Here is a 19,453-nt window from a genome sequence, read left to right on the forward strand (position 1 = left end):
AATGAACCGAGGCTAAATCTCAACAAAATGGAGGCATGATGAATATGTAATTCCTATGTGAATTAAGCAGATGCCCTGCTTTGAAAAGGCTAGGGTTAGCATGCACAGTAAGTACAAGTGTTCCTAAGAAGTTTTAACTTTCAATGGAAGTAAAATATTATCTTTCAATGGCAGTAAAATGCAAGGAGTGTTTTTTTCTCTTATTCTGGATAGCATTAACCTGGCAATTTTTTTTTTAGTAATTTTTTTTTACTGGCAATCTTAAGAATGGATTGCAGCTATTAGAATGGAATACCTTCCCTATTCAGTTATGGTTGGTGTTATCCTTGGGAGCTTGGAACTTGCTTAAGACATCTGGAATTTTGAGTAAATCATTGCTGCGGCACCTTCTATTTTTTTTCCTTCTGAAATATTATGTTCACACCTGCATTGATTTGTATTGTTCTGTGCTTTAGGGATTGCTTTTTTACAATGAATATATGGATGAAAAATTCTCTACCTGTCATTTTCAGAGTTACATTTTTGTAGTTTTTATGTAATATAATGTAACAATGTAATATTTTATAATTGCATGTAAAAGTGGCGGTTTACTTTTTCCCCTTGCAGTGCCTCAGCTGCAGGAGATGAAAGGGTTTTTTAAAAATGTACACATATTGAGATAGCAGAGAACAGTTAAACCATTTTTTAAAATCACTTTCTCTGTTTTCTTGCCACTTAATTATACAGCTGTCCACGAATAGTTGCAATAAACTACTACTGCCATAATTCCCAGGGCTGGGATTGATAGGAATTGTAATACAATCCTGCTTGCGGCGGCAGGTTTGCATTCCACCGACACCAATTTCGGAGCAAAGATTTTAGTTAACCAAGAAGAAACGCAGCACCACAAACTAGTTTTATATTTCTGGAGAAAACAACGCCTATCATGGGATAGGGAGGAGCTGCGGCAGGTCACCGACTGGAGAACGTTTGGTTTGATTGGGGGATTTGCTGCCAATCGAAATGGTGATTGGTGGCTTTGGCTGTCACTCTTTTTCTCTGCCTTCTTCCGTGCTTCGCCACAGCCAGTAGAGCCAAGCTAAGGGAGCGAAGAAGGTGGTGGCGTCTTAGTAGAGGTCGCGGAACGGAGGCGGGCAAGCAGCATGGCAGCAGCGTTAATGCTCCGAGCCTCCGTTAGCTTGCTGCACAGGCATGGGAAAGTCTGTGCAGACTGGCTCGCTCGGGGTAAGGCAATTTGAGCTCGCGCCGCCGGACGAGAAGGCGTAAATTGGCTCGTGGCGTCTTGTAGGAGAATCCAAAAGGTGCTCGGCCCTCCAGGAGGACAAACATGTTGCAGTTGTTAACCCTTTTCCTTGTCGCTTCGCAAAAGTTGGGGTTCCTGTCCCGTAGCCAAACTTATTAGCTAGCTCTTCAATATGTAGATATCCGCCTGGGCGAGAATTGGATCACCGTAAGGCAAGGGGCATCTCATGAAATAAGAGGGCGAGGGAATGTGGTTCTCCAAATCTGCCTGCTTTTAATAAATATTCATATCAAGTATGCCTTGGCACGCGGTGTAATGCCTTCAGAGAAGTCGGGTTTTCCACTCTTAAGTCTTTACATATCTATTTAAGCCACGCTAATTGTAACATTTATACAGGAATCATACCTGACCTTTTTGGGTGCTAAATGCTAAAACAACAGATGGAAGTCACAAAAGTTTGTGTAACATCTGTATCCTAAAGTAGCAGATTAATATTAGCTTCAGTTCATATTTGCTTTTCCCCATAATACTTTTTTGCTTTTCTAAGAAGAAAAGGAGATTTTGGTTAATTGGAAAGTCAAATTATTTTGCCTATGTAAGACGTGTTGAAGTATACATATTCATTGTTTGGGATAAATTAGTTTGAAATAGAATCATATATATATTCACAAAATAGTCCTTACTACGTTTAATGGATCTTGCTTCCAGATGGTGAATTTAAAAGCAATACCCTGGATTATATTTCTATATCATCAAAAGCTGTATATTAATCTCTTCAATAGCAGGGAATGCTATTATTTTTCAAAACCTGATGGTTCTTAGTATTGTAGTCCAAATGATCTTAAATTTTTTAAAACTAAAACAATTGGCTTTATTTGGTTACAATAAAGTAAATTTGTTTTCCAATAAAATTTTTTAGAGTGAAAAATATGACTTTTATTCAAATGTAATCTGTGATATAAAATCACATGCTGTTTTGGGTGGCATACATCATCTGCTTGTAAAAATTAAGCATGTGAAGAGTAATGCTAACATTTTTGTAAGGGCTATCTAGAAATTTACAAGAAGCATTGCAAAGCTGCTGTATAAGCAAGGTTTTTTTAAATTCCTTTAGTTGTCCAAATGCATCAATGTGTTTTTCAAGGTGATATATCACATAGTGCAGTCTACAACTGAAGAAAAAACTCTACATAATTATTAGACTACTTAAGGTAAATTATAATGTCTTAAATGCCTTAATCTACTCATACCTTTTATAGTAATAGCACAATAGCACCACTTCATAGTTTACAGCCCTCTCTAACAGGTTTATCGAGTCAGCATATTGCCCCCAACTATCTGGGTTCTTACTTTACTGTCCTCAATAGGACGGAAGGCTGAGTCAACCTTGAGGTGTTGAGAATCAAGCTCCTGACAGTAGGCAGAGTTAACTGCAATACTAAATTCTAACCACTGTGCTATCTAAATAGATCCAAATTATGCCCTTTCTATTAACAAGTTAATAAATTAATAAATGATTAATAAAAATTATTATGGCTGCATATATTGCAATATCAAATACAATTGGTAATATTGGTCCCAGTAAGCATATCAGACTTTTCTCTGAATTAAAAAAGTGTTAAGATTTTGGAAATAGTGCTCTTTATTGCAACATTTTATTTCAGAGTTCATTGGTTGATAAATTCAGCTCTCTGCTAGGTACTTTGTTACTTTTTTTTCTATTGTTAATAATGCTGTAATCATCAGTTTTGAGGGTTAATAAAAACTAATGCCATAATATATTATTTCCATATATAGCAATAAATTAAACAATTTTCTTATTTGAAAATTATTCAATTATTCTTATTTATTTATATTCTATCTTTATTATTTCACAAATGACCCAAGGTGGCAAACATATCCAACCTCTGATATTTTCCCCACAATAATCCTGTGAGATGAGTTGGGCTAAGACAGAAAATTGAATTTACAGTGTCACACTTTCTAGTTTTTAATATAGAATATTAAATATTCTGGTTAATAAATGTATATGTCACTCATCTATCTAAGTGACTCTGAGCATCTATAATTAATATGTTATTTCCTTAACATTAATATAAGCCAATACATAATTGTCGTTAAGCATATTTAATTTTTGTTATACTAAGATTTTTTTTCCTTTTGATAAAAAACAATTCATATGGTTCATCTTTTCAATCTGTTGCTGCAATTTTTTTCTTTTTACTGAGAAAGTTATTGCATGTGTATTTCTGTTATAGAAACCCAAACCCTGGAAACTGCACACATAATTTGAGATGTTGCACAGTACAGCTGCTGTTTAATAACTCAAACCATCTGCTGGGTAAATTAGTACAGGTGTACCCACTCATGCAGACTGATTTTTATTCATACTGTATATACATTTCTGGATTGGGACCTGACTGCAGACTTAAAGTATCTATTTCTTTATTCTCCCTATCTCTCTTAGATCTACCATTTGAACCCATTAAAAATAGTATCTTAGATACCAAACTTAGAAGTAGCAAATGAACAGGGTGGTACTTCTGAGCATGGCTTCACTCATAGTATTTATTTTAATGTCATAACTGAACAAGAAATCTTTTATCCTCAAAGAAATCTGGGTTTACATAAAGAATTTTTCATTTCAGTGGCCTAATTTATCATGATGAAACTTTTTTATTTGCATTACTTATGGCATTAACAATCCTATGTGGAAAGCAGATATATCTATGTTGACAAAAAGCTTAAAATCATAGTTTCTATAAAAACATCAGATGCAACCAATTTGTTGAAGAATATTTCCTAAATGTTCTGTCCCTGCCATGTCTAAGTATTTTTATTTAGCTTAGCTGCTGAGCATGAATAGCACAGTAAATATCTTTTCAGTAAACTTTATTGATTCTGGTTCCTAGTATTATTCATCTTTTAAAAATATTTCTTATGTTTGCCAGAAAAAAATAGCAGTGAAAACTGTCTGACCTCTCTGGTATCCATATAAAAAAGCATATTGTTATTGCACAACAGGACCAAGTTAACTCTTTTTTCATATACCGTATTACGATGGATCTTTTTTTACAGCTAGTTCTTGACTTACGATGAGAATTTCCATCTGTAAGTAGAGTGGCTGTTAAGTGAATCACACCCCTACCTTTTTTGCTATGATTATGAAGTGAATTAAGTGGTCACTAAGAGAACCTGGCTTCCACCATTGGCTTTGATTGTTGAATGCTGGCTGGGAAGATCACAAATGGCAATCACATGACCCTGAGATGCTAAAACTGTAATAAATACTTATTGGTTGCCAAGCGTTTGAATCACAATCATATGACCATGGGAGTGCTGCAGGAGCCATAAGTGAGGACTGGTGCAAATTACTTTTTCAATCATTTTATATAGCATGAATGAATAAAAGAAAGAGAAATAAATAGATTGAGCGTGAGACATAGTAAGGATGAAAGTAGTATGATCTTGTATATCAGATCTATATAGGTAGCCCTTGACCTGTTGATATAGCAACTATTTGAAATGACAGCAGCACTGAAAAAAATGATTTGTAACCAGTCTTCGCATTTAATAACCATTTCAGAATCCTATGGTCACACGATCAAAATGTGGGCATTCAACAACTAGTCAAGGTTTTTATGGACAGTTATAGTGTCCTGGGGTCATATGATCACCATTTGCGACTTTTCCATCTGGCTTCCAAAATCACCCAAAATAAGCAAAATCAGCAAAAGAAGTTGGATTTGCTTAATGATTGCATGATTTATTTAGCAACTGCAGTGATTTTCTGGGATGCTATCGTAATAAATACACATTCATATAATTGCCAATATTTATTGCATTAACAACCATGGCAAATGAGGTCATAAAATTGGAGGTGATACAATGAACAACTATATTGCTTAGCAATCAAAATTCTGGTCCCAATTGTGCTCAAGAGTCATGGGCTACCTTTAGTGCTTGGTCCACAAGTTCATTTATGGTAAAAATACTAGAGCAACTATATGAATATATGTTTATCTTATAGAATATTTATTAAAAGTGAAAGAAAGACTAGATAGAGAAATTTTAAGAGGGGCAAAAGTGGACTGATACAAGAAATGAATGATTATTAAAGGAGCAAAAATGCATAATGCAATATTTTTTACTACGGTAGCTCATATCTTTAATCTTTTGCATACTACTTTATATTCCTTTCCTGTGTTTCATTGCTAAACTAAATAATAGTTGATTGTTGAGGCAGGGCATGTGACAATGAACACTTTTCCCCCCTTTAAGTCTTTTCTTCCCCCAAAGAAGCTACAAGTTAGATTCCAAAATGTTATGTGCTTCTCTCAACTCATAGGCCAGCCATTTCTTGCACCTGGCATGATAGCTTATGATTAACTTTAAAACATATATGTATACAACTCCCACAAAGTATAGATGGGATTATGTTAAGTTTCTTCTTTTGTTCACATCCAAGTGCCTGTTCTAATGAACATCTGCTTAAATAATCAGGTAAATATCACAGGATAATTATCAGACCAGGGACAAACTGACCAAGTCACACTATGGTGAAGGTTTTCCATTATGTTCCCTAAAAATCATCTTTAGATCCAGGAAATTTGCCATGTGATAAGAGTTTGCAGTCATCCCAATTTCTGGTAGACAGCTGTTACTTTGATTGCAGCTGTTGGCAGCTGGCTGAATCTGTAGACAGGAAAAGAAGGAATCTGAATCTTTATTAAATTTCCTTTTTAGGACAGTTGATTTTCTAAATTTTCTTTGAATATATGCTGCTTGCTTTGTAAGCAAAAACAATGGATAAAAGGGTAAATCTGAAATTTTGTGAAACTAAAATAGACATGGTCTCTTTAGACTCCTAAATTATACTTTTATTTATTTAATGTATTTATTTATATCCCATCTGTATATTTATAAACAATTCAAGAAAGATGGCTAACATATAACACTCCTTCCTCCTATTTTCCCCACAACAACAACTCTGTAAGGTGACTTGGGCTGACAGAAACTGACTGGTGTAACATCACCCAACTGACTTTCATGGCTAAGCTTTGACTTGAACTCATGATCTCTCAGTTTCCAGCCTGGTCTTAACCACAAGATCAAACTGGCTTTCCATTAAAATGAAGAAGCAATAGCTTAAACAAGTCATCCCTTTTGTGATTATTTTTATTTTAAAAAACTATTCAGATGATAAGCTGATTTTGAATTCATAAAGGTAAGGCACCTCAAAAACACCTTAGGATTTTCACCAATTGATTTTTGTGGCTTTGTAAGTTGCAGTGGAAGAATGGTGATTTTTGGTAGTGCAGTTTTTGATAATTTATAAAAAAGCAAAGACCAAAGTATGTAAAAGTTTATTTTGCCCTAATTATTTCAAGCACAAAATAGGGTAAATTTTCATACAATTTTATTGTGGTATCCCATTCAAATTTATATCTTCTTTGTGTCAGCTCCTTTGCATAATCTATTATAGCTATGAAATGCTTTGGATTCAATTAAAACTGGTGCTTTGGAGTTCTCAATACTAGGAAAATACACAGCTGCTTTAAAACATGGAGATATATGTTAGATTGGTTCCCCTTGATTATCTGAAGCATTTTTAACAGAGCCTTAAATTATTGCGTAGTTGTACTATTTTTGATTTGGGACTCTGCTGTAGAGGGATTACAGATACCAAACACTTATTTGAGCAGCACACTGAAATTCAATATTGATGAATTCAGTGTTGATCATTTTTACTATCTATTACTTAATAAAATGAACAGTGAATGTTTCTGCTGTTGCCAATTTTCTTATCTTTCTTGAAATATAAGCTGCTGTTAGTATAACTTAAGACATGCAACTAGCAGAAAAGAAAAGTGTGTATTGCAGTTGATGTAAGATTAGAAAACTTTTAACTGAAATGTTTGCATTTCAATTAGTGTCTTCTAGGGCAATGGCTTCCAAAACTCCAGTTGGATTTATTGGTTTGGGAAATATGGGAAATCCAATGGCAAAAAACCTTGTGAAACATGGTTATCCCATTATCGCATGTGATGTATTTCCAGAAGCATGTAAGGAATTCCAAGAGCTGGGTACCCAGGTATAATAACATTTCATTGCTATTTTAATTTTTAAAAGTGACTGTGAAATTTACAAGAAATGTGATTGTGAAATTTCTTAATTCCCTTATCATCATCAGCATTACTGTTTTTTAAAATCACCCTTTATTTAGGACACCAAATATAAGAAACGTCATTGATATGATGGAAAGAGGCCACAAAAATCCAATTATTCTTTTCTCCAATTTTTTAAACAGCATGTTAACCAAAGGGGAATGAAACACTAACAGAAAACTTTTGGGTGCCTTGGTGAGCCTGATTTTGTGCCTTTGCTATAGACAATTTGAGCTCTCACCAAGGCAGCGAGCACTTCCCTGCCAGGCCCTCTGTTCATCCCGCCAGGGCTGGGCGAGCTGGGCAGAGCCGGGAAAGCAAGCTGCAGGTGCGCACCTGCCTGCCAAGTGAAAGAGCTGGGCCGACCCGAGCTTGGCTTCCCAAGTCCCTCCAGCCCGAACCCGAAGGGAGACGCTGCCCGAGGTAGTGATAGCGCCCACCCGTTCACGGACAGGGAGGCGAGGTGACGGCAGCGCTGCTTTCCTGGCCAGCGGGTCCAGCAGAGAGAGCCCGAAGCCGCCCGGTCCTTTTCACCCCTCACCCAGCCCGTCCCCATCCCCACGCATCTCCAAACGCACTGGCAGCTCCAAACGCTGCAGTGGCACGGGCATCAGGCAGAGGTGCTCACTTGGCGGGGCTCAGCTCAGAGGAAGACGCAGCGCGGGCCGTTGCCTCGCCTCCATATCCATGGATGGGTGCGCACTATCATTGTCTTGGGCGGCCTCTTCCGCTCGGATCGGCCCGGCTCTTTTGCTTGGCAGGCGGGCGCACACCCGCAGCTCGCTTTCCTGGCTCTGCCCAGCCCACCTGGCTCCAGCGTGGCCCTGGCGGGATGAACGGAGGGCCCGCAGGGAGGCGCTCGCTGCCTTGGTGAGAGGTCCGCCGCCGGGCACGAGGGCCCGCCTGTCAGCTGAGCTGGGCACCCCAGGCGAAGCTCTTCGCGCTCTGCCCAGACCCAGGCAGTGATGGCGGCTGGGTGCTTCTCCTGGGGTGGGCCGCTCCTGCGCTGTGGCCCCGGGAGATTCGCCTCCCCACGTGGGGTTGGGCAGGGGAGGCTTTGTCGTAGTAGGACGTCGTTTTTAAAAGAATGGGCTTTGCCTTTGAACGATGCCCGGGAAGGCAGTGACAGGAGTGCCTGAAGCTGAGTGTCTCCGCTGGCCTCCGGTTGCAGGGAGGAGCCCTGGCCGGCCCCACGTGGCTGCGCCAAATGCCGTGCAGCACGGGCAGAAGGGAAAGCAACGGTGGCGGAAGGTCTCCCGATACGAAGCCGTCGCCGCCCGCCCGTCCGAGGATGCAAGGGAGAGAAATTAAGTCACCCCCGAAAAGACGGCCTAGCCATTTGGGGGGGGGGGGGGTCAAAAAAAAAAAGGCCCAGCCTTATTTTGTGAGAAACACGGTAGTTTCTATTAGCTTCACATTTCAAAATAATTTGGAAGCCAGATATTCACCATGTAAATTTAAGCTGATAAATTTACAGATTTTTAATCTACATGATGTATACTGAGCCTTATTTGAAATTGTTTTGAATATGTACGAGGATGAAAATATGGAGTTAAAAACTATAAATGGCTATCTATAAAAACACAATGTGGCTGGAGAATTCTGGGAGTTGAAGTCCACAAGTCTTAAAGTTGCCAAGTTGGGGACCCCTGATGTGATGATATAGGTAGTCCTTTACTTAACTACCACAATTGACACCAGTCTTAAAGTTGCCAAGTTTAGGGACCCCTGATGTAAAGTATGATGTGATATAGGTAGTCCTTTACTACCACAATTGACACCAGAGTTTTGGTCACTAAGTGATAATAGTCATTAAGTAAGTTGTGACATGATCCAGTTTTATGACCATTTTACCATGTTGTTAAGCAAATAACTGGTTTAGTGAGCCATCTGGTGGTTAAGTGAATCACACTGCCCCATTGATTTTGTTATGTGACCACAAGATGTTCTACCATTGTAAATGTGAACTGGTACCAGGTGTGCACATTGCGATCATTTCGCTAGAGTGGGATGGTATGACAGTTGAGGATGGTTCATAAGTCACTTTTTCCAAGGCCACCATCACTTTGAATCATCTTTAAATGGTCATAGATTAATAGGTGTAACAATGAAAATTCTACAATTCTGTGCCAGTTCTACTCATTCTTATCTTTATTTGCAGATAGTATATAACTTTATGTCTTGCTTTGAATGCTATAAGAAAACTCAACACAAACCTAGCTTGATAAAAATCATATTACAAGTTCCTTGAAACAGACCTTTGCATGGGCCTATATCAGAGTATTATTTATTATTATTTATGCCACCCATCTCACAGATGACCAAATCTGGGCAGCTTACAGTATCATAAAAATAGCAACATAAAAGATTAAAACATTGAACACTGCAAGTTAATAAAACTTTGGGTAAAATAGAAACAAATGTATAAACAGGGTGGAAGTGAGCTCTTCTTGTCTACTAACAATGGTTAAGGTTTAGTAGGACATCCCTAGCCTTAAGCCAATAGGCAGAGCCATGTGTTCAGACTCTTTCAGAAGGCCAGGAGGGTGGAGGCAGATCTCAACTAGAGGGGCATGATGTTCTAAAGCAGTGATCCCCAACCTTTCTTATGCCGCGGCCCGGTATCCCCAACCTTTTTATGGCGCGACCCGGTACCGGCATTAGCTGGCGCCGCCATCTTTTTGATGAAAAGTGCTTCCGGTGAGCTTTCTACCCGGAAAAGCTCACCGGAAGCACTTTTTCATCAAAAAAAGATGGCGGCACCCAGCAAACCAGCGGCCCGGTAGGACTTGTTCCGCGGACCGGTGGTTGGGGACCCCTGTTCTAAAGGGTAGGAGCCATGGCAGAAAAGACCCACCAAATAAATGTCCTTAGCTGACAGGGTCTATAGTATTCCCCTTTTGCTGAAGCAAGTGGGATGGACCAATCTCTGTTTGGGGTGAAATGGTTCCTGAGGTAGCTTGGATCCATAAAGGGCCTAAGAGATAATAACCAACATTGAATTGTACCTACAAGCGAACTAGCAACCAGTGCAGCTTGTGCAATAGTAGTGTTACCTGGATCACCTTAGGGGCCCCTAGAACTATCTGCATAACTGCATCTATGTGAATTGCAACTTCTGAATACTCTTCAAGGGGATCCTTATATAGAGCATATTACAGTAGTCCAAATGCAAGATGACCAGGGCATGAGTAACTGAGCGCAGGGCAGAGGTGGTGTCCAGCAGGTTCTAACCAGTTCAGGAGAACTGGTAGCAGAAATTTTGAGTAGTTCAGAGAACCAGTAGTAGAAATTTTGAGTAATTCAGAATACCACCTCTGACAGGCCCCACCCCCATCTATTCTCTGCCTCCTGAGTCCCAGCTGATTGATTGGGTCTTCTTTTGTTGCCCTGCGCAGGAGAACGGAGCTGGAAAGCAGGTTAGTGGGATGGGGAGAGAATGGAGATTTTGCAGTATCCTTCCCCTGGATACGCCACCAAGCCATGCCCACCAAGTCATGCCACACCTACCAAGCCACGCCCACAGAATCAATAGTAAAAAATTTTGAATCCCACCACTGGCGCAGGGTCTCATGATGCAGGACAGGGTGCAACACAAAGTTGTACAAAGGCTCTTCTAGCCATGACAGCTACCTGTTCTTCATTGTGAGTCTAGGAGAACTCCCAAGTTGAAGACTGGGCCTGTCTGGGACAATGCAACCCTATTCAAGAGTAAAAGATGTTGAACTCTCAGATCCTGTGACTCATATAGCTACTGTCTTACCAGAGTTCCAGAGTACCAGACTTATTTTGTCCCTGTTCAAGGCCCCACAGTCTCCAGGCACCATGACAGTGCAGTGACACCAATATTTGGTTTATATATTAAATTTGCAGATGATACAACAGTGGTGGGACTCATCTCCGGGGGGGATGAGTCTGCCTACTGAGATGAGGTGGACCGTTTACTTTCGTGGTGTGGAGACAATAACTTGGTCCTCAACACCAATAAGACCAAGGAGCTTATAGTGGATTATAGAAGGAACAGATCAGACATCCAGCCCTTGCTTATCAATGGAGACCGAGTGGAGCAGGTGGCCAGTTTTAAGTTTCTGGGTGTTACCCTAAAAGAGGACCTGACCTGGGGTGCTCACATTGCAGCCCTGGTCAAAAGGGCCCAGCAGAGATTATACTACCTGAGACTTCTCAGAAAACAACAACTGAATGAAAAACTGCTGGTGACCTTCTACCACTGCACCATAGAGAATATTTTAACTTACTGCACCTCTGTATGGTTTGCCAATTGCACAGTGGCAGATAGGAAAGCACTCCAGAGGGTTAATGTCATTGCCCAGAAGATCATTGGTTGCCCTCTCCCCTCTTTGCAAGAGCTTTATAGTTTTATAGCTCCCGCTGCCTTAAGAAAGTTCAAAACATTCTCAAAGATCCATCTCATCCTGGGAACCCTTTTTTTGAACGATTACCATCTGGCAGATGGTACAAAATAATAAAAACCAGGACAAATAGCTAAAAAATAGCTTCTATCCCAGGACAGTAGCTTTTGAATTCTACTGTATAGTGCAGTGTTGGTGCAGTATCAGGGTTTTCAATTCAATGTGGAGTGTGAAGGATGTTTGTGTTGATTTTCATGGTCATGATGTGCATTGAAGATGGTGTTTGCTTTCGTTGTACGAGGTGCAATGACAATAAAGTAAACTAAACTTGGGCCACCATGGAGATACAAAGTTGATATCATCAGCATATTCATGATACTTCATCCCATTGTATTGGATGATCTCATCCAGCTTCATGTAGATGCTGAAAATGAGTGGAGAGAGTACAGAGCCCTGTAGCACCCCACAAAGGAGTAGCCATTGACTGGATCTCTTACTTCTACAAAACCAGTAGTAACCAGTACAAAACTGCATCACTCAGCCCCAAATTTTGAACTCAACCCAATAAGGATACCATGGTCAACCCAATAAGGATACCAATAAGGGTATAATGGTATTGAAAGCTGAGAGATCAAGGATAGCAAGGATGGATGCATTATCCCATCCTACGCCAGAGATCATTAATAGGTGTTGTTTTGTCCCATAATCAGACCCGATACCTGACTGGAAGGGGTCCAATTAGTTTATAATTAAGAATTAAGCATCATAATCTTGATGACAAATTATTTCTGAACTAGTAGTTCTAAAACGTATTTTGAGTACATCTCTTTTTTAAAATACGTTTTCAGATCATTTTTCTTCTTTTTGAAAGCTTTTCATCTGAAACTCAATCTATGTCAGTGTTGCCATTTAACCTGTGTGAAACTTAAGTGTAACTATCCAACTGTATTTTAGGTTTCTTTTTTCCCTTTTCACACTTCTTTGTTCCGAATCGCTAGTTTTTCTTTTCAAATCTTTCTTCAAAAGCATTCTTTCCTTTTTGTTTTTTTTAAAGGTGGCTGATTCTCCAGCAGATGTAGCAGATAAAGCAGATAGGATTATTACAATGCTTCCATCTAATCCTAATGCAATAGAGGTTTACATAGGTACCAATGGAATTCTCAAGTAAGATTCCCCTTTTTCTTTATATTAATATTCTGCTTGTATTTTTATTGAATGTTATTAAATCCTGTAGCAGTTCAGTAATTTCTCAAATATGTTGTATTTGTTTCCAGCTATCATCATGGAGAAGTGTGCATGTTTCATTGTACATAGTTAATTATTGTTACAGTTTTCTGGAGCAACTTGATGTCTTACGAGTCCCAGCATACCTTATTAATGACTATGCTGGTTAGGATTCTTGGGGATTGGAGTTAACATTATCTAGATGTGTTATATTGTTTTGTGTTACATTTATATCCTACTTTTTCTGAGAGTTCATATATAGAGGTCATGCTTAATTTTACAAGTAGCCCTCAACTTACAACCATTTATTTAGTGATAACTATTAACACTTAATAACTATTGCAGCATTCCCCTGGTCATGTGATCAAAATTTAGATGCTTGGCAACTGATTCATGGTTGCAGTGTCATGGTCATGTAATCACCTTTTGAAACCTGATAAGCAAAGTAAATAAGGAAACCAGATTCACTTAACAACCATGTAACTAATTTAACCACTGCAGTAACAACTGTGGCAAGAAAAGTTGTAAAACTCTCTCACTTAGCAACAGAAATTTTGGGCTGAATTGCCACAATTTGAGGACTTACGTGTATCTGCACTATAACAGTTTTGTGAGAAAATTTGAGCTGAGAGAAAAAACTGGCTGAAAATGGCTACCCAGAATCTCTCACTGGAAAGACGGGTGACATATAAATTTAATAAATAAATAAAAATTCTACAAAGCTGTGCAGCATTTTCATTCCTGGTAATAGAGCCTTTACTCAAAGAAAAAATTGTCAATAATTGTAAAAATAACTTAAGTATATGTTTTGGCAAGGTGTAGATAATTTATTGTGAATGTATGAAATCAGTATCAAAAAGTATCATGAAAAAGTTTTACAAGTTGGCATGAATATTGTGACTTCTTCTGGAGTTAAATTTTATGAGCAAATTGTAGCAATATCAAAGAGGTAATTACCTACTTTGTGAGTATACCTCTGGGTTTTGTTTTTTTGTCTTCATTTGCTTCAGGAAAGTGAAGAAAGGTTCTTTATTAATAGATTCCAGTACAATTGACCCTGAAGTTTCAAAAGAACTAGCTAAAGAAACTGAAAAAATGGGAGCTGTTTTTATGGATGCCCCTGTTTCTGGTGGTAAGTCTTTCTCATTTTTTTCTCACTTGCTTCCTTTTGGCTATTTGAATACTAGTTTGGCCAAACATGTTCTTTGTGAAGAGGCATATAGCTTGCCAAATATGAAAAAAAAAATCTTTCCAATCTTAAAACATTTTTTTCAAGTCCACCTACAAATTCGTATGAATTCACAAGTTAGTCTTTGGGTTACAACCATTTGTTCAGCTTTCAAAAGTTGTGATGGCGCTGAATGAATACATTTTTAAGAACCCTACTTCTGATTTTTTTAACATGTATTTTTTATATGTTATTGTTTTACTATTATACTTTACCTATGGGCCAGAAATCCTCAATTTACAATTGGTTACTTAGCAACCACTCAAAGTTATGACAGAGAGAGAAACGGTTTAAGAAAACCGTTTAAGAACGGTTTAAGAAAAGTCATCAGGGCTTTTGTTTCATTTTTTTTAAAGCACCTTATCCACAAACTATACTTAATTCCTTTTGATTGAAGCAGTGTTTCACAACCTTGGTAACTTTTAAGTTGTGTGGACCTCAGTTCCAGAATTCCCCCAGCCAGCCATGAAGTCCATACAAGATTGCTATGGTTGAAAAACATTGAATAATTGTTTGTGTGTATTTTTCCCCACAATGGAGAAACTATGGGTTGAACGGAGTCATTTTTACTAACCTAGAAATGATTCTTAGAATATTTGAAACAGACACTATAACTTGTAAAAGATGCTTATTTTTATAAGCTTAAAAAACTCATGGCTTGTCTATAGTAAAGTATTTTAAAAAAAGAACTCAAACCTGTTTACAGACTTCATTTCAGACTCACTATCAAGTCAGTGCCTGTCTTTTAAAAATGCAAACATGTGCTCCTGGTCTTTCTATTTACTGAATCAGCACTCTACTGTTTCTACTTGCACTAAATCTAATTTATGATGTGACTATAAAAGCTAAAATTATTTATATGTTGGCATAAAAAGGCACCACTGTAGTTAAGAGTCTGTTGCCATTTCCATTATAAACCTTCCCTTGGAGAAATTTATAAGTTGGCATGTTTTTTTTCTTAGCTTCAAGTTCTAGGCATGCTGTTTCCAAGTATAGCTGTGGGTTTGGTTTTGTTTCAAAATTTAATTTCAGTAAGATTGGGTCACTTCTATATTTGACACAAATCTTGCTGATTTAATTTGCACTGATTGTAAGTATTTGATTAACTCTTGTAGCTATCTAAAATAATTGGAACCTTCCCTGAATTGCAAATTGGCATAGTTATTTGTGTAATCACTTTTTCTGGGAAAACATTTCAATTTAACATTTCCATTTTTCTGGATAAATTCTTAAGCTTGGAAATCACATTTAATAAGTATTCAGGGATGAAGGTAAATATACATGTCTCAGGATAATGTTGCAGCATCCAATATGGGTCGGTAACCAGGACCAGAGGGTTTTATCTTCCAATTTTTCAGACTTGTGCATATTAAGAGTGTGTGCTTTGTATGGTATTTATAGTACCTTTGTATGTGGCTCTTTAGATGTATGTTGATTGGGTTGTGTCGTTGGCTTTCTTTTAAGTTGTCAGCTGTCATTTGCTTGTGTTGCCCAGCCCTTGCCTTCCAAGTAATTGATAGGCTGGTGGTAACTCAGCTCTCCTGTAGATTGACGAGGAGCCTGTTTCCCAGGCTTCAATCACTTCCCTGGCTGTTTTGTGCCTGCTCGTCCAACAGTTTTAGTCACTGCAAAATTGAATGTGTGTACTTGTTCATTGCAGTGTGAGAATGAGTTCGGGTCTCCTCATCTGACTGTTCACTTGTGTTCTTGCAATCTGGTGGTTAGCTTTCTCCCAGCCTGTCCTACATAGTCACAGGGGCAATCCATGCAGGTCATTCGGTAGATTACATTGGAAGTATCTTCCACTTCCAAGCGATCTTTACAGTGCATAATTTGTCCTCATGTGATAGCATCTGGGTGGAGTGTGATGTCCAGTTGAAGATCTCAGAAGCTGCATTCTAAGCTTCCATAATGTTTTTGATCTATGGCATGGTGTGCCATGTGGTTGGTCTTGTACCTTAATAAGTATTAAATTTAAAATTAATTCATTTTTTTGAAAATACATCAAATATATACCCATGGGTCCAGATAGATTTTTGTATAGACAGTACTATTTAATCAAATAGTAATTTGGTTTTCAAAGTGTGGACTTGGGGGAAAGTTTGCAAAGTTAAATAAAGAAGTATTTTAAAATTCTTCAGTTTTAATAAAAGGGAAGTTTAGTAAAAGGGAGGTTTTGCCCAGAACAGGGCAAAAATGAGCTGCGCAGAGGCCAAAAATGGGGCGTTTGGAGACTGAAAATGGGATGCGGAGGCCAAAAATTGGGGGCATGGAGGTGGCAATAAGGGATGGCAATTCCTGCAGCCTGAAACAGCTGACTGTTGGCAGGCCGATCCACTGACAATCAGCTGCTTGCCAGGCTGTGCTGAAGCTGAAACAGGCTGTTTGCTGCAAGGAGGCAAATTGCTGGTATGCAGAGGCAGATTTTTTATTTTCTTGTTTTCCTCTCCAAAAGCTTGGTGTGTCTTATACTTTGGAGCATCTTATGCTCCGAAAAATATGAGTAAGTCACTTTTTTTGGTACCATTGTAATTTCAAGTAGTCGCTAAATGAACTGTTGTAAGTCGAGGACTATTTGTATACATATTATACATATCGGTGTAGGGAATGTTGTGATAGCCTTCATAAAAGTATTCAAGAATTGTTAGATAAACTGCTGAGGTAGAGTAAATCACCACTCAGTTCTGGGAAAAGAAGGATAATAAGAAACAGATACAACCTATTCTCCCCCTCCCTTGATTCTGTTTGGTATAAGAAATCAGATAGAAGCCCTGACAGGCTTCAAGATTCTATTATTATATCCATAGTAATAGTCATTACTGTAGTCCTTACACGGTCTGTTTCCTGACTGGCCTAATTTGAAGGGTTGACAAGTGGTGATCTTGCTTTTAAACAATGACTTAAATCTTGTCCATATAAAAGTTTGTTGACAGAGAGCCAATTCAAAGCTGAAAGCAACTGCAAATCTTCAGTCTAGGATTGTAAATAAGGATTTTCTTTCCAAGAAAATAAAATAATCTGTTTGGCTATACTTCAAGTATAAACATCTTTCCTGATACATCCCAAGTTTTCAGTATATTTTTCAACATATTTATCTTTAAACTGTGTTCTTTTTGCACATTCATATTAACAATGGTTCAGATATCATCCAAAATAATATTTTAATGTTCCATTAGAATCTGTTAAAATGAATATCTTATTCTGTATTTTGCATTTTGTAAAGTACAAAACATGTTTTACCTTTTTTTCTATAATGTCCTTTCAGATATTTTAATGAATTCTGTTCATTAATCTATGCTACAGAAGACTAAACATGTTCAGTCCTTCAGCTTCTCTGCACAGAACTTATTTTTCAGATTCCTGTCATTCTAGCCATCCTGTCAACCAGTTCCAGTTTATATGAACTTTCTTTAAATTGTTGGTTTGCAGAAGTGGACACAAATTTCAAATTGGAATCTGATGAGTGCATAATTTTCTTTGCCTTGGAATCTGTAATTCCCTTTTTTTCAGTCAAATGCCCCTGATTCATAATGCAGTTTGTAATTAACTATTATTTTAAGATTGATTTTTCAAGTACCATTTACAAATCATTTCTTATAACTGTGTATTTGATGTTCTACAGCAAAGTTCCTCAACCTTTTTGCCTTTGTGGACTGGCGGGGGGAGAGGGGATGGTTTTCTGCAAGCAGCGGGCAAGCGGATGTGTGCCTGCTGCTGTCAGCTTTGGAAGCCATATTAGCATCAGATGCTTCCACACTGCTACATTCTTGAGCCTGGGAAAATGGGAGGGGGGAATTTCTTGGAGTGTATGTGGTTAGACATAATAGCATTCTTCTTCTAAGTCAAGGTCATGTTATTTCTGCACCTGGTTGAGAGGACGTCTCAAGCTGGGATGGATGGTGATTGGGGCATGTGATGTTATGGGGGGGTGAAGGGGGTTGATTTGTAGTTTTTACTTATTACAAGGAAACCCGAAACTTTCAGATTTGGGATTTCCCAGATGTGCCAGTTTAATAAAAAGAATTTTGAAGAGGATGTCTGTCTTGGAGTTATTAGTTGGAGTGGAGGTTTTCTGGAATGCTACTCGTGGCGGCCACGAGTACCTGCCACTTGTTCAAATGGAGTGTGCACTTGCCCACTGCTTGCACAAGAGGGGATGCATGCATGCATTTACGTATTCCTCCACTTCTGCAGCCTGATTCCAATCGGCTCAAAGCCCCAAAGTGAGTCACAATCTGGGGGTTGGGGACTCCTGTCTCACAGTAAAATTTATTTTTAAACCTTGGTAGGTTGCATTTTTAAACCTAGGTTGCATTCCATTATTTTCAGCCCCTTTCTCTAACCTATCAAGATTATTTTATTTCTATCTTCTGGAGATAGTCATATTGTAAATGGTGGTAAATGTGAGCCAGTTGCCAAGTGCCAAAATGCAGTCATATGAGTTCAAGGGGGCAGTCATGGGAACTTAAAAACTGGGTCATAAATACCCTTTGGGAAATCTGTCATAATTTTAAATGATCGGTTTTAAGTTGAACACTACTTGTTCAAATCTCCAAATTCATCAGACAACAAGGATATATCTGAGCATTTTGAAGTTCAAATCTGTTCTTCTGGATTTCTCAGGTCAGCGAACAATGATTTGTATAACTCTTGCTTCCTGTCCTGTCTTTTTTCATCACCTATTTGCAACCTACTCACCCTGAAAATCAGTGCTGCCTCTTTGTCTTCACATTTTGCAAGTAGAGATACTATATAAACTTGGGCCTGGATTTTATATAATATATTAGAACAAGATGGTTACAAATATTTAAACTATGGTGTTAGGATCAGTGTTAAGTTCAATAAGTCTAATATTCCCAGCTATAAGTGAAGGGGAAAATCGAACCTTTTCCCCATAGGAACAAATGATCTGAAACCAGTTATATTTTTAAACATGTTTGTCACATAGCTATAATGGCAATAAGAGGTTATCTGTATCTTCTATCCATGCTCCAAGGGGTTTTTGCTATTAGATGCCAGGTACAAAGAATTTGTTCAGATAATAATTTTTTCTACTCTATGTTCTATTTTTAAACTGACTTAACAGCTGTGAAATTGGATTAGATTTACAGTATTGAAAGAGAGGATACATTTCCTAATGTGGTCTCATATTTCACTCTTTAATTAACCAATTGCCCAGTGTAGTAAATTTTTTAAAGTAACAATTATGAAATGGGGGGTA

General features: G+C 38.3%; 1 protein-coding gene across 1 annotated transcript in view; it reads left to right on the plus strand.

Annotated features, from left to right (window-relative positions):
* Positions 1-1,066: 1,066 nt before the first annotated feature.
* HIBADH (3-hydroxyisobutyrate dehydrogenase) overlaps positions 1,067-19,453 on the plus strand; it is a 70,395-nt gene continuing 52,008 nt past the window's right edge. Inside the window, exons 1-4 of the mRNA XM_026673610.2 lie at positions 1,067-1,224; positions 7,177-7,337; positions 12,835-12,944; positions 14,015-14,136. Of these exons, the coding sequence (XP_026529395.1) occupies positions 1,143-1,224; positions 7,177-7,337; positions 12,835-12,944; positions 14,015-14,136 (475 nt within the window). The 5' untranslated portion in view covers positions 1,067-1,142. The remainder of the gene's footprint in view (positions 1,225-7,176; positions 7,338-12,834; positions 12,945-14,014; positions 14,137-19,453) is intronic.

This window comes from Notechis scutatus, chromosome Z, assembly GCF_049901735.1.
Source record: "Notechis scutatus isolate UNSWTSFEM ecotype Mainland chromosome Z, rNotScu1.2, whole genome shotgun sequence".
Classification (NCBI taxonomy): Eukaryota; Metazoa; Chordata; class Lepidosauria; order Squamata; family Elapidae; genus Notechis; species Notechis scutatus.